At 44.0% G+C, this 15,798-nt stretch overlaps 1 protein-coding gene across 1 annotated transcript in view; it reads right to left on the reverse strand.

Annotated features, from left to right (window-relative positions):
* The window catches only part of JCAD (junctional cadherin 5 associated), a 53,130-nt gene that overhangs the window by 19,562 nt on the left and 17,770 nt on the right, over positions 1-15,798 (reverse strand). The window contains exon 3 of the mRNA XM_079105807.1: positions 1,112-4,854. Within this exon, the coding sequence (XP_078961933.1) occupies positions 1,112-4,854 (3,743 nt within the window). The remainder of the gene's footprint in view (positions 1-1,111; positions 4,855-15,798) is intronic.

Here is a 15,798-nt window from a genome sequence, read left to right on the forward strand (position 1 = left end):
AATTCCCAGTTTCTAAAGATAATGCCCAGAGATCCCAAGAATTTGCTGGGTCTGTTTTTGTCACAGATGAGAAGGTGAAATTGAGTTTAGGCAAAAAAAAAAAAAAAAAAAAAAAAAAGCACTGTTATTGTCAATGGGAAGCTGCCTGGTCCCTGAAACACAGGTGGCCACAAAAACACTGTAAAATACTGAAAAGTGGTGGGGCCTTTCAGAGATGACTGCTCTTTGAAGGAGTGATGTAGAGAGTGGGTCGGCTGTTCCCAGAACATGTTGTGACAGGTGAGCCTGGAACCTCCTCCCTCTCTGACATACCTGTGCCTCTTCTGCAGGTGCCTGCTTGGCCTGCTTTTTTCCTACCATGTTATGAAGTAGCACGAGGCCCTTGTCAGGTACGGCTGCTCAATCTCAAACTTCTCAGCCTTCAGAACTGAGCCAAAATAAACCTTTTTTCTTTATAAATAATGTGGTCTCTGGTATTGTTACAGCAACAGAAAACAAACTAAGAGAGTAGGTGAATTTTAGGGGGGGTGGGGTGCTGAGAAAGTGAAAACTGTTCATTTAGCCTACTAAATCTAAATATTTTAAAGTTTCATATGTGGTGAAAGAGGGGAAAGCAAAGAGTATCAGAAGGTGCAAAGGGTAGGACACAATGTGATGGGACTGATGATCAGGTCAACCTGGTGTATCTTTTCTTAATAGAGAATGAACAGCAGGGAAGACACTTGGGTGAAAGCCTGTTATTTTAGGAGGAGACAAGATGCTATGGTCTCCAGGAGACTTATGAAGTTGTCTGGGCCAATGCTGGATGCTTTGTTGTTTCACCTTGTTAAGAGGCTCAGAAAGTTGGTTATATATATAATTTTATACAGTGGCTTACATAGATAATTTCTATAAAGATATAATCATTTCAAATATACCAAAGATCCTGATTTCTAAGGAAAGTTTCTGGATAATCCTTTGAAAATGAAGTCTTTTGATGAAACGATCCACAGGGTCTACTTTCTCTGAATATGCAGATTTACAACATGGACCCACCTGTTTGTTTATTTTTTTCATCAACTTAGGATTCCAAATCAATAGGAAGCACTGGCCCTGCTGCCTAACTCCTCACCTGGGCACCAGAAGCTCTGATCCATGTTCTTCTCCCTCTGAGCTGCCAGATGCCCATTTTCTTCCTGAGAGATGACGTCCTTGGAGGCGGAGGACAGGTGCCCCACTCTCCATGCTTGGTCCCCACTGCTCAGGGACACAGGGTCTCCTGGTTGCCAGGCCTGGCTCCTTGGGACCTTTAGCTCCTCGGCCTCCTCTGTGGAGTCTGTGCTCCTGAAGCTCAGGCACCTCATCCGAGACACGGAACTCACCTCTTTCATTCTCATCAAGCGGTCAGGGTCCGCCCTCCTCTGGGGGGACGCCAGTTTCTCTTGTAAACTTTCAATTGCTTTGGAAGGGCTTCTGAGCCTCTTTTCTGAGGCTGCCACATTTGAGGTCCTTTCTATAAAATGAAACAAAGTGGACCTGAAGGGTGGTTTTGCCTGCACATCCTTTGGCTCAAAGGACTTGGACTCCAAGTGGTTGGGTTGAGGCTCAGGGCAGGTGGGTTGGCTGGTGAGGACCCTGTCCACGTTCAAGTGCTCAGAAGTCTGGGGAGCCCTTTCCCCTACAAAGAGGGGGCTTTCAGTCCAGCCACACTTTCTCCTGCCATAGAAGGCGTCAGCGGTCACCAGGGGTGCATCTGATGGCACTGAGCTGGGTAGTGACTTTTCCCTGGGGGACTCTGGGCTGCAGGCATTTGCATCAGGCTTGGGTGGCTGCCTGTGTCCTGCTCTGGTGCCTGGCAGGAGGGACTCCACAGCCACCTCAATGCCCAGAATCCTTTCTGCCCTTGCTTGCAGGGACTCATCTTGGGGGATTTCTATTGCTCTTCCTTTGCCCAAAGATCCATCCAACTTACTGACACTCTGCTCTTGCCCCATTGTAAGCCCCACAGACCGTAAGTCTGGTGCTGAGAGGCCTCGGTTTTTGACAGAAAGGGACAGTGGAATCACTGTGCCCTTCTCTTCACCATCATCCTTCGGAGGGACCCCTTTGTTCAGCTGCACAGAACTTAGAGCATTGGTGAGTTTCAGACTTTCTGGTGGCTCTTTTGGTTCAGCCAGATAGGACAGAGGTGCTAGTTTTGAGTCACTTGGTCTTGAAGACATCATTCTTTTCACAGGACCTGGGCTGACTGGTAGCTCATTTATTCCATTCACAACCTCTTGGCTTTGCTTCTCTGTGATCAGGCTTCCATCTGCCAAGTGGTAAGGGTCAAGTCTACTGTCTTCCACCTGCAAGGAGCCTGGGAATTGAGGATGGGCACAGGGGTGCCCAGGCTTTGGCTCCTCACTCCAGTTCTCAAGTCTACTTTTCACTCTTCCCAGCTGAAACCCTGGATCCTCTGGCACCAACACTCTTGGGTACTGCTGGCTGTTTTCACAGAAGCCCTGGTTCCAGGGTCTGGAGTCAGCACAGTCCTCCTGCTGCTGTTCAGTCTCGCTTTCCTCACTGCTGCTGTTGTGGCTTTCTTCCTCTTCTTGAAGCTCCTTGTTGAAACTTTCTAACTGACTTATCAGATCCCAGGGTCGTCGACTAACTGGTTTCAAGAGAAACTGACCAAATGGCTGTCTACTGTTGCAGGCGCCTGCTGTCGGTTCCCCCTTCACCACCTCAGGTTTAGGCACAGGGTGGGCTCCATGTCCGTGGTCAACCACACAGGGCTGACTCTGGCCAGCTTTTGGCACAGGTGCCTGATTTATGGATGAGGAAGTCCTTGAGAAAGCACTGTTACTGGATGGGCTGAGGGACATTTGACCTTTTAGGTTATGAGCATCTGGCTTCTGTTTTTGGACACCAGACACAAATGGTGTGTTCATGTGAGATGTGGAAGCAGGGGGGTCTAAGGATTTTGGGGCTGATGCTATGTTGCTGGTCCCTCCCAGGTTTTCATCAGGAAGGAGCTGGGATCTTTGGGATTCTTCAGAGAAACTGGTTTGAGTTTGCTGATCTCTGTACTGATGCCCTGGCCATGAGCCAGAATACTTGAACTCTCTGTGTTTTGCAAGGTGGATGAATCTGAGGTCATTTGTTTGTTTGTCTTCTTCTGGGTCCCCCAGATCTTGTTTTGTGAACTCTGTTCTCCCGGCCATGCTTCCTGTGAGAGCTTGCAGCTCCAGGTCAGTGGAAGACGTGCTCAGCAGACTTTGTTCCTGCAGAGCTGCGCTCTTATCAACCCTGTGCTTTTTATCAGCACTCTGTTTTAAGTCATTGTTGTTCGTATCTATATCTGGCAGATGTGATTCTGATTTAACTGGGATGGAAACCAAACAAAATATGGTCTCATTCGTTTTTTTCTTTGAAGTTTTCTTGGTCTGAATCCCAGTTTCAAACTTTCTGAGCTCAGTTTGGATTTCCCAGGTACTTTCGCCCTGTGGATCAGGGGAGGAAACCTGGCCTTCCTCACGTCCATGCTGGCTACCCCTTACGCCAGTCCACTGTTCTCTCCTAACACTGTGCACTCTTTGGTCAGGGAAGCTTCCATCTCCTCCACCTGCAGGGTGCTGTCCCCGCAGCCACCGGGGGCTGGGATCAGCAAAGGCTAGGCTCCTCTCATTCTCCGACAGAGGTGTTGGACCCTGTGCATTCAGGAGGGCACCATCGCACTGCGTTTTCCCGTGAGCTGGCTCTTGGGCAGTAATGGGAGCAGAGTTATATGTCCGGTCATCAAGCTTCATTTCTTCACAGAAGCCCATGGGATGAGCTAGCTTAAGATGTCGTATTCGTGGATCATCAAAGGGGATGTACTGAACAGAGCCTTCGTAGGCAGTGATAGGACTGGGGTATTGAGGGAGCCCTCGAGGAGAGCCTGGGCTCATGCCATACTCATTCCCTATTCCGAGGACACCCGAAGGACGTGGACAACTACCGACCCCAGGCTTTTCAGTCAGATGCTGCTGACTATGTCCACCACTCACGTGTTTGGGTGCTATATCTTCCAGGTAAGGGTTTGGGATGTGCTGGGGGGGTGACCTGTATGAAGGCGGAGGCACATAAACTGGAGGCTCCAAGCCAGAGTCTGACCCGCTGAGCTCATGCCTGGAGTCACTGGTTTTGGTTGAGTAGGGACTGTGGGGGTCAGTTTGCTGGCTGCCCTGAAAGTCGCTGTTCTCTCCTCGGGTCTGTTGGTGTGAGCCGTATGATGGAGGCTTAAGGGGTCTCCCAAACTTAGGTCGGGGGAAAGGGGCCATGGAGCCACCCTTCTCAGGGTTCCTTGTGGACTCCAAATGTGGTGTACAGTTTGGAGGATACAGTGATGTTGTAGGGATATCTGGTAAATGCCCATCATTTAATGGAATGGGAATTTCCATGCAGCTCAGGCTTTCAGGGGAAAGACCACGAGGCAGTGACCGGGACTTCTTTTTGTTCTGAGGAGTCAACGCATGTTCACCTTGAATGAATGGGTACAGCTCTTGAAACAATTTCTCCCCATCACCATCAGACATCTGCTTCCCTAATTTCCTTGGCTGGTTCCAGCTTTCCAGGCTTACGTTCTGCCACTTGGCAGGACCCGACATCCTCAACTCTTCTTCCCAAACCGCCTTCTTCATCACGTCCTCTGTCCTTCCTCCGACTTCCCATGAACCCTCCCTCACATGGATGGGCATACTGTGGGCTTGGGCCATTCCTCTGACCTCCAGGTCTTGCTGGTCCCTTGGACCTAGCAAGCTACTGACCTCCTGTCCTCCTCTTCTCCAATAGGCCTGGTTGTTACCGATCTGGGGTTGAGAGGACCATGCTAAGGTGGGTCGATTATAAAACCTACAAAACAAACAAAGAGGCATAGATGTTATACCCAGAAGAAACATGCACTTCTATGCTTCTGTGGCTGGTGTTTGAAATCAAATTTAAGTTAGCACCTTTGAAAAATTGGTCTTTAATCAGAACCATGGTGTTAGCCAATTTTAAGGAAAATAAGTCCTGCTGATCATAGTTGGAAGATAGTCACATGTTCTGCTATCAAGGCTGTGGAATGGTAGCAGCAGGCTGCCCCCAAGAACAGAAAGGATGCTGGGTGTACCAGATATTGAGGCCCTATGTTAAAACCCCCAAGGTCACAAGGGCATGTCCTGGAATAGTTCTTCAGGGTGTGGCCTTGGATCATCTGAGCACATTCCTGACTCAGTACAGACCTACTAAGCAATCTCTGGGAACCTGCTTTTAATGATGCCACCCTACAGCAGTGATTCTTAAATTTCAGTGAGGGTGCAAATCACAGAAGGGTTCCTAAAACACTGGCTCCTGACTCCCCATTTCTGACTCAGAGTAACTGGACGGGGCTTGTAGGCATGTCTAACAAGGTTTGGGCAGGGGATGCTGCTGGTCCTAGGACCTTACTTGGCTGGCAAGTCATAGTGTCAATGTGACTGCACACCTGAATCAAGAGGGACTTTAAATCTCCCAGTGCCCAGGCAGTATCCTAGATGCATTACATTGTAATTTGAGACATCAGGAGTGATCAAGTATTAGAATTCCTCCAGGTTTCCCCGGGTGTTCTCAGTATGCAGCTGAAACTGAAAACCATAGGTCATACTTCACCAAAGGTGAGGATTACCCAGTGGGCTGTTAAATATAGTCATCCACTGCATAACAATGTTTTAGTACTTCTTGCATACATGACAGCATTTCCATAAGATTATAAATGGAACTGAAAAATTCCTACTACCTAGTAACACTGTAGCCACTATAACATTGCAGTACAACACATTACTCGTGTATGGGGGAGGCTGGTGTAAACATGCCTGCTGCACTGCCAATCATACAAAATACAGCATGTATAATTATGCAGTCATAATACTTGACAATGATAAATGACTATGCTATTGATTTATATATTTAGTACACAATATTTTTGTCATTTAATTGTACTTCTGCTTATTAAAAAAAAAATCTATTGTAGAACAGTAGGAGCCTCATATATTAAACCTCTCTTTTGATTGCACCAAGATGCTACACTGAGTGATTTACCTATACCACTGAGATTTGTAGAAGAACGAAGTCACTTAAGTACAATTTCTCAGAATGTGGCGCTATCATTAGGTGACATGTGACTGACTGTATATACATTACCAAATCTTGACCCATGGAAATTCAAATTCAGTAGGTCTGGGTCTAGCCCAGGCATCTGTACTTTGAACAAGCACTACAGGGGATTCTTATCCTTGAGCCATTTGGGAAATACTGCTATGGCTGACTTTGAGATTGATCAGAGGAAGAGCAGAGGCAGATAGACAGTGGGCTCTGTGGGGCGGAACTCTATGAGGCAGATAGTATCAAATGCAGGTGTCTCTTCACTATCTGATTCTACATTAGAATTTCCTTGTAAGCCCTCAAAAAATATAGATGCCAGGACCTAATCCCAGAAATTTTGGATTTACTTGGTCTCATAAGGCGCCTGACACCACTCTATTTCAAAATCTTTCCAGATGATTCTAGCAGGCATCCAGGGACTTAGAATCATGGTTCTAATGCAACCAAAGAAATTATGTGTATGACACTGTTACACTGTGCCTGAATATTAGGATACCAACTACAAACGGCCAGATAATGGAAACATGACACAGAAAAACCATTAACTGGAAGGAAGCTTGAGGGGTCTCAACTATTTTAACTAACCATGGGCTAAGCAGATGAAAGTTTCAACTCTAAAACCATTGTTTGTTTTTGTTGATTATTACAGTATTTTATACTCATTGTTGAAAATGAATGTTGGAAAAACACAGAAAGTACAACACCAAACCAATTGTAATCCTCCTTCTCTCAGAGATAGTCACATTAATGTGTCTTCTACTCTATGTGTGTATGAAAACATGGATTTTCAAACAGCCTCAATATTCTCCCAGGCATCTGGGCTCACAAGAACATCTCCCCATACCCATGGTACATACAACAGCTAACAGTGGCTGCTTCACACCTGACCCACACTAAATGTTTTCTGTTCATTTACTCACTTAAAGGTCACAGGCTGAACACTAACTTTCATGGGCACTTATGTGATGCTGTGCATTGTGCTAAACCCGCCAAATGAGTTATTACATTTAAACTGTACAACCACCATTACTTCCCTTGTGACAGATAAGGAAACTGAGGCACAGACATGTTAAACAACTTTCCTAAATTTCAAAGTTTGTACACAGCTGGGAAAGAATTTTAATATGAGAAGTGTGAATGGAAAGCCTATTCAGTTAACCACTATGTCTTTACTTTTTCCAATGTAATGAAAAAATCTTCAAGTGCTTAATTATCATGGGTAAACAGTATTCCATCATGTACATGTGGTTTATCTAAGCACTGTACCAATGTGGACATTTACATAAATTCCATTCAAACACACTTTGAGAAATACTACTGCCCACAAACACTAAATGCAAGCTTCATATTACTTAGAATAAATCCTTAGTTTTTAAAAGGACTGAGTAGTCAAGAAGCACATGTTGAGGGGACCTTACATAAACCATTTCAATGTACAATCCCACCTGTCAAGTAGAGGACAGCTGGCTTTGTTGAACCTTCTTGTCCCTACATAGTATAATTGTATATATTTTTTCTTTTGAGATAAGTGGAAATAACTTCTCATTATTTTACTTTGCATTTCTTTGATTACTGGAAGGTCAATTTTTTCATGTGCTTAAGTGTCATTAAAACACATTTTATGGTTTCAAATGATTTCTACAACACAGTCCATTTCTCAGCTGGTGGCAGACCAAATGAAGACTACAAGGAACAGAGAGGCACTCAAAGCCACGCAGCAATTGCACACAAAGGTCCGGGAATTGACTTGGCTCAAGGGGAACCATTTTCAACATATAGATAGAAGGTTACTGCTCTGCAAGGAGCCCCTGATAAAACTTTATGTTACTATTAATATTATTCTTATTTTGGAATTACCTCTTTGCATTAAAAAGATGAGGATAGCCCCTGAATCACTTGTTAAGCATCCACTTATAGTAAGGCTTAATGACAGGTAGAAAACCTCTAAAATCATGTGGCTCTGGACAGAACAGATGCTTCTGTGCTTACTCCTCACACACAGTGCAGGCTGTCGATTGGGATGGGAGGAGGTCATGATTTCTTTGTTGATTTTGTTGTCATCAAAATCATGTTTTGAACACTCTGGGTTTAGAATGCTTAGCAGAGGTTCTGAGGTCAGGTTCTACCAGGATTCATCCTTTTGGAAGCCACTGCTCCTTGCATACCCACCCAGGTGAACCAGCCCTGCAGCTCTGGAAGTTGCAGTCTCTTCTCCTAGAGATTCCTGCATGACTGCCCATCCATACAGTATGAGACAGATCATCTGGCAGCAAAACAATCTACTTTCTTCTACTGGTAAGCTGATTATACATGGGCTTCATACACCAAAAGGCTTTATTAAGCATCATTCCTGTTCTTTACCCTTGTAAACATTACTGGGAGTGCTTAAATCTATAATCTGGCTCATTTTCTCAATTGATACTCTGGTTTCACAGTGAACACGTGCTGTGCTCAGGTAGCTGAATCTCAAGGTACCATTGGAGTGTGTACATTCCACAAGCACAGTCAGATGACATATAAAATATGACATAAATGGGACAAGAGTACAAACAGGCTGACTTCCTACAGATGTTAACATGGTTGAATTTCCTCTCCACACAAATGTTATCACCTTTGCTTTGTCAAAACTAATCAAAATGGCTAAGTATTCTGGGTTAAACTTTTTCCTATTTGCACAATACACCAAAATCCCGATTTAAGGAAAAAAGAAATCACCTGGGAATTTTTAAATAACCTACCTTAAAACATAATTCATATGCATAGAAAACTATAAAGCATTTATTGAACAAACATCTACTTTGTACCTGGTCTGAGCCAGGCTCTGACAGGCACAAGTGAACCCCGCATGGTGAGAGTCCTGGTAAATTTCTCTTTCAGACCAGTTACCACAAGTGGGTATTCTACCAGCTTTGATAAACAGGGCCCCTTACCACACTAAACATGTACTTCCCCACACAACTTCAAAGCCAAGAATGTTTTCTACTACCTTTAAGAAGATAAGGTGAGATCCAACTCCTTTTTTAAAAAAATGATTTATATTCAGCAAACGTTAACAATAGGACTCTTTACATAAACATGCTGAACACATTGATTCGGGGTGGGAAAAAGATAAGGCAGCAAAGTGAATATGAAAGCCCAAATGAATTGTGCTGACAAGTTCAATGGGATAAGCAGGGTCTTTAGAGGGAATTCCCTGGAAATGTGAGAGGAAGGGGGCAAGCTCCACATCTTATGCCAGAAGACAGTGATGAGGTCAACAATAATAACTGATTAAGAAAAAAACTGGAAAATATTTGAGATATGAGCATGTAAAAAATGACATATCTAAAAAAAAATTAACAAATCTACCCACTGAACATTTAAGAGTTAATTAAAAGAAAAATTAGAAATTACTGTTAGTTCATATAACTCATTTCCAGCCACAGTGGAAAATATGACCCTTCTTTTCATTTCTTGTCTTTTTTGCAGTGCTGGGGATTGAACCCAGGACCTTGTAAGAGCTAAGCAAGTACCCTCCCACTGAGCTACACCCCACCCTGTCCTGCTTTAAGTGGCAATATTTGAGATGACTTTTAACCACTGTTTCCATGCTTTAAAAAGATTATCTTTGCTGCAGACTCCAGGGTCTTTAAGAGCTGCACCAACTTGTGACCTCTGGGCATGCGACAAGCCTAGAGCTGTGCCACGGAGGCAGGGGGCAAGGGATAGATGTGAAGAGGCTTGCTGCCCACCTGACTGAACTAGGAATTCTGTGGGAAATGAAACAGACACTACAATTATTCTTCCTACCTCCAGGAACACAATCCTGGTCCTCCTATGGGTGGCCCTCAAAGTCCAGTTGGGGTAACGGACAGAGAGACCCCATGAAAGTCATGTAGGTCCTGGTCTGATGATTTCTTTCTGATGTCTCAGTCTGCAATCTAGCAGATGCCTGCTGTATAGATCACCTTCAAACTCTGAGGTCACATCCCAGACTAGTGAACTGCTGCTGCACTTTGCCCCAGTGGCTTCAAAAGCCACTCCCCTTCCAGTGGGTCAGTTTTTTTTTACCCAGCTGAACAAGGATGAAAGTAATGCATCCTCCTCCAAGGAGAAGGCTTCCTCTCTAGGTTGGCATGGCAGAAGGAACTATGGGCATCTCTTTAGAGTGAATAATTCTCACCAGTCCAGGTTAGGTGCTCAACATGCTTCCATGATGGGGTCTGACATCTCTCTCTACAAAATTCTCTTCAGTTGCTCTTTGGGCCTGGAAGCCTGCAATTCCATTTCTCACCATACAGTGGGATATTCAATATACCATAATGTGCAAACAACCCTCTGACACAAGGGTAGCAAATAGGCTAATTTTGGAAAGGGGAAACAGGAGGTCAGGAGAAGATTAAGAATGAAGTGTAGAGGTTAGCATAAATTACAGATCAGTCAGAAAAGAGAAAGCTGCTCAGAAAACATAATGGAGGAACATTACTACTCAGCCAGCTCAGCTGGAACAAGAATTGTAGGTTGCACTGGCAGAGTTGTAACTAGAAAATCCACAAATGCCTGGTCAGACTGCTAACATGCTGCTGTACCTGATTTTTACAATGTCACAATAAATGACTGCAGATGACAAATAGTATAGATTAGCTGAAATAAAGTATTTGCAGATGATTTCAGGAGGTTATTTTTTGGTTATTTTTAAAAGTACACAAACTTGATAATGGGTCTGGAAGAAAAAGTGAAACTAATTTTTGCACTTACAAATGGTGTTAAATTTAGACATCTGAACGAGGGGCATAGAAACCAATTCAAAGGCAGTCAGGCTTTGAGTGTGGACAGTGGTAAATAAGTGAGATGTGTCTTGGCAAAGCACCTGCTCATACACTGGCCCCTGAAATCACAGTTACAACACAGGCTTTGAACTCCTGAGCTTGGATCTGGGTTACACAAAGATTAGCTCAGAATAGGGGGGGAAAAGACATTTTGGAAGGCATCCCTGCTGTGGTGCCAACTGGCTCTCTCACAGGACCATAATATTTTTAAAATTCTGATGGTTAGAAATGAACATGAATTGCTCTTTTGAGGGTGCCAACAGTTTTGTGAAGTATTGCTGCACTAGGATCTTAATAGATTTTTTGATTTTGCAAGGTCCAATAAAGATCTTTTAGACACAGAAGGTAAGTCACAGACCACAGTAAAAAGCCCCGCTGCCTCAGGGAGTGGTGTCTGGGTTTGCTGCTTGCTTTTAATATATGATGAAATATACAATGTGTGCTGGTATGAAGGACTGAGCCATCTTAGAAACTGTGGTGATAATTCTAATAGTATAGGTTGAGCATCCCTAATCTGAAAATCTGAAATGTTCCAAAATCTGAAATTTTATGAGCAAACTTTGGATTTCCAGATTAAAGATGCTCAGTCAAAAGCTTAGGCAAATATTCCAAAATCCAAAAACATATGAAATTCTGAAACATTGCTGGCACCAAGTATTTCAGGTAAGGGATACTCAACCTTTAACATCTTTTCAATATATGTAACAAAATCAGGGATTGGAAGAACTACTCATTGAAAGGGGTTTTCCTTTTTCTTCCCTCTCTTCTCTCTTCTCTTCTCTCTCTCTCTCTCTCTCAGCAGTGCTAGAGATATAATTCAGTGAATTGAGTGTCTCTACATGCTAGGTAATCGCTCTATCACTAAGCTACTCTTCCATCCCTCAGGGGGGTGCATCTGAACCTAACTCTCATTCAGTGGCTTACTGACAAACCTATGCATAGGAAAGAAAAAGAAGAGAGAGGCAGGAGGAAAGATAGAAATACAAATGAAAGAAGAAGTGCCTAAGATCTGCATGGAAGGAGGAAAAAAAATAATATGGAGACAAGGTAGGTGGACTGCCACCCTGGGTGGGCCACTGACTACCATGTCATCCTCAATGGACAGCGCTGCTAGCATCTGCTTGTATATTACATCATCTTTGAGCAACATTCTTCCTACAAGTGCACTTGGAACAGAGGAAACCATGTTTCACAAATCCCCTGTCTTTGACTCATGTCAGTTATTTAAATGAGCCCACCTGTTTCCCTGACTAAAATGGCAAGGACATGCTGATGACTTTGAATTTAAAAGTGAGAAGACACTAGAGAAGCAGCCTCTCCACAAGGGCATATGCCAACATTCCTATCCACACAAGATTCCAACGATAGATCGCCCTCTCCCTCTACACAAAAAATAATCCCATACACCATCATAATGGAGGGCATCCTTAAGCCCATAGGGAAACCACTTCCCATGTGTCTTCTCAGGGAGGGGCATCAAACACTGGAGAAATGGTTCGCCACCTGAGCTACCAGGTAAAGCCCCAGTAACAAAAAGTAGGGGCAGGTACTGAGCCTTTTTGTGATATGACCCTTTGCAGCTGAATACTTGGTAGCTGTCCCTGTATTTAACAGAGGTTATTCATCACCTTCTGATTTATTTTCTAGGGAAAAAGTGTTTAAATGGAGATAAGTGAGACAAGGAGATGGTATCTGAGGTCAGGACTAAGGCACCCAAAGAGGGCTGCTCCAGGTCAACAGAATAGCCACAGTTGATGACACCTGCATTGGGCTAAAAGGATCATCCAGCATTTTTCTAGCTTCTTACCACAGCAACAGGGAGCAGTGTAACGATGCTGCCAGGAGCATGAGCATCAGTCCTGGCCCTGAGAGGATGGCAAGGTTTCAAATGTCAGCAACACAGCTTTCTAACTGCAGGTCTTTTGCCGTGCCTTAACTTCTTTCTGCCTCTGATGTCTCACATGGACTGGGGAATGAATGGTAATAATCTTACCTTTTGGAGTTTGCTAGGAGGCAGTAATGAGATAATACATTTGAACAGTTCAGCACAGTGACTAACATATGGAAAAAAAAACTCTTGTTTTTAGATATTATTGCTATTAACTCAATTAAATTAAATTCTCAGTGGATAGTAATAGTGGGACTGTTCCCCTGCATCATCGGGGAAGGAGGTGCAGGTGGACACAAAAGAAAGAAGAGAACTGAGTGTCTCTTAATGTGATGATTATTTTAGATCAGTATTGTCTTTCTCTAAGTCATGATCAATAGGCCATCACAATAGCAGGAAATAATGATACAGCTAACTGTCATAACCAGATGCCCATCCCAGCAACAGCTGGTCTCTAAGGAAGAAGTTACACCCATTTCCACAAAGATGATGTAGAATAAACCAATATTTAGTTTATTAAAGCAAAACAGGAAAAACAAGCTCCAATCCACTTGCTGTCATGTAAATTCAATAGGTAAGGCAGATTATTTCAGTATTTTCATACTTGCTCTTTAAGATGGATAGAACACACTATCTTTACTGGTGTAGTTCATTCAGTAGGCACTACAATAGCCACTGTAGACATGAAAGAAAACACCCTTGTTTCTAACCTCCATTCCGCATTTCCATCACCACCCTCACTTCCATTCATTTATTTAGTGACTGCGGACGGCTCTCTGTGCCTCTGGAAGCTAAGGTCAGAGTAAGCAGGAACCAGGAAGGCAGCCACTCAGGATGCACATGTCAGACAGCCTTTGGAGCAGTAAAGAAGACCCTCTTGTCCATGCTCTCCCCCTACACTGCAGGAAAGCTACCTAAAGGCCCTGCGGTCCCATGGCTGGACCCAGCAGTGTGTGAAACTAGACTTCTAGTCTAGGTTCCTTGTTCTTCATCAAGAACTTGGAGAGCCAATCATCCTAGAAGCAAAGCAATGGGCCCTAGACCCATTCAGGTCTTGTTTAGCCCTGTCTTTACTGTTGTTACCATCCAGTGTCTCTTGGCTGGGTATTTCCTAGCTCCCAATCTCATCCAATCCTCTTGCTAAAGAAGAACCAACCCACAAGCCACATCCCCTCCAGGCTGCTGAAGTCTTCTCACTAACTCTGGAAATGCTCCCTTATCACTGTGCTTCTGGAAGTCTGTGTTCAAAGGATCCAAAGTGCTTCTTGTTGGGAAAAGTTGACAATAGCAGAGCAACATGAGAGCGTGTGCCAGAGAGGGTGGGTACCAGGCACTTCTGGAAAGTCATGCTGCTCCTGAACAAGAATAAAGCATCCCCAAAGAAAGGTGTCCAAAGGGACCAGAGGAAACAGGAGGTTTCAATCTTCATGTGGGCTCAGAGCAGGGCAGCTCAGGAATCTACACTTTCCCCTGTGAAGAGGTCGAGAGAGCTACGCCTGATGCTCAGAGTATGAAACAAGCGTTAAAAGATAAATAATGTGTGTTGGTTCTTTTCTGTAAAAAGAAAGAGCTACATAGAAACAGATGTTAAACTTGAAGATCCCTTTTTTGGAAAACCATTATAAGCAGGATATGATTTGAGAGGAGCTTAAAAAGCCCCTGCAAATTAACTGTTTACCATATCCAGTAGCACTATCTAGAATGGGTGTTTACTGATCAGATAGAAACCTCCCAAGATGAGGCCCAATGCCACCACATCAGAGACTCTCCCAGTTTGCTGAGTCTCTAATTAGTCACAACTGCTGATGATGACAGAAAATAATTACAAGTTATTGCCATGGTTAACTAACAAAAATTTTTTTTCCTAGAATTCCTGGGGCAAAGCAGAGAAGAGTCTATTATGGTGTGACTTTCAGAGTCAAACCTCAGCTAAGTCAAGTCATTTTACAGCTTCCTCTGATTATAATAGTTCATAGGAAACACATTAAGGAAACTGAGAATGCCTGATAACAGTCTTTTACATATTTCACGGCAGCTAAGTATTATTCAGTTATGGCTACTGGCATTTGAAGCATGCAGTTTCCTCCACGTACAGATAATACGCAGCTTTCCTTGGTCCACCTCATCTTGACCATCATGTGCATGTTAGTTAGGAATCAAGGCCTATGGGCTCTTCCGTACCATGGAAGTGACTGCCTGAAGGCAGTTTCATGGTTACAATCTGTTAACCAAGACCATCCAGGAGTGGGTTAGCCTCTAGACCAGAAGGCTCTCCAGGAGGTAAATGGCTTAAATCTTTAGTGTCACTCAATGAATGGTTTGTGAAGAGAGAACAGAATGAATTTGGGCACATGGTCAGTGCCCCGGCCTGGAAACTGTCCTCATCCATAGCCCCTGATGTGGGCAGAGTCCCAGCATCCATGTCTGGCCATTTCCTCTCCACAGTCCAACTTCTATCCCTCTCTTGTGCCCTTGCCCTCAACACGGCTAAAGTGCCACTGGCTACCCAATAACATTGATTCTTTTTCACGAAAACTTAAATTAAGACACAGATGGTAGTCAGCAATAAGCTCAGAGGCTAAACCATCACAGAGGACAAGGAAGAATAAAAGTCACCCTGAGCCCAAGTTACTAGGAAGTAGTCACCGTTGGGAAAGAGGCTGCCCAGCAGGAGCGGATGCCTAAGAAAGATAGATGCCAAGAGGTAAAAAGGGATAAAGACTGAATGATCCCCCTCTGGGACTGTCTAGAGAGACACCAATGAGCAGACCAGCATTGTCGACCCCACATCTGATGAGGTCTGGCCAGTCTTCCTTCATTTCTTGCCCATGGATGGTTTCTGAGATTTTCTGTCCTATCTTTACAACAACCCCTGCCTTTCCATTTAGGTGGGTACCTGTTTCTGGCACCCCTAGAATCTACAAAGGAGGAAAGCTTCTCCACTAGGAACTATTCAGCCCATCAAAGGTTTTGCTGGGT

This window comes from Sciurus vulgaris (assembly GCF_902686455.1).
Source record: "Sciurus vulgaris genome assembly, chromosome: 12".
Classification (NCBI taxonomy): domain Eukaryota; kingdom Metazoa; phylum Chordata; class Mammalia; order Rodentia; family Sciuridae; genus Sciurus; species Sciurus vulgaris.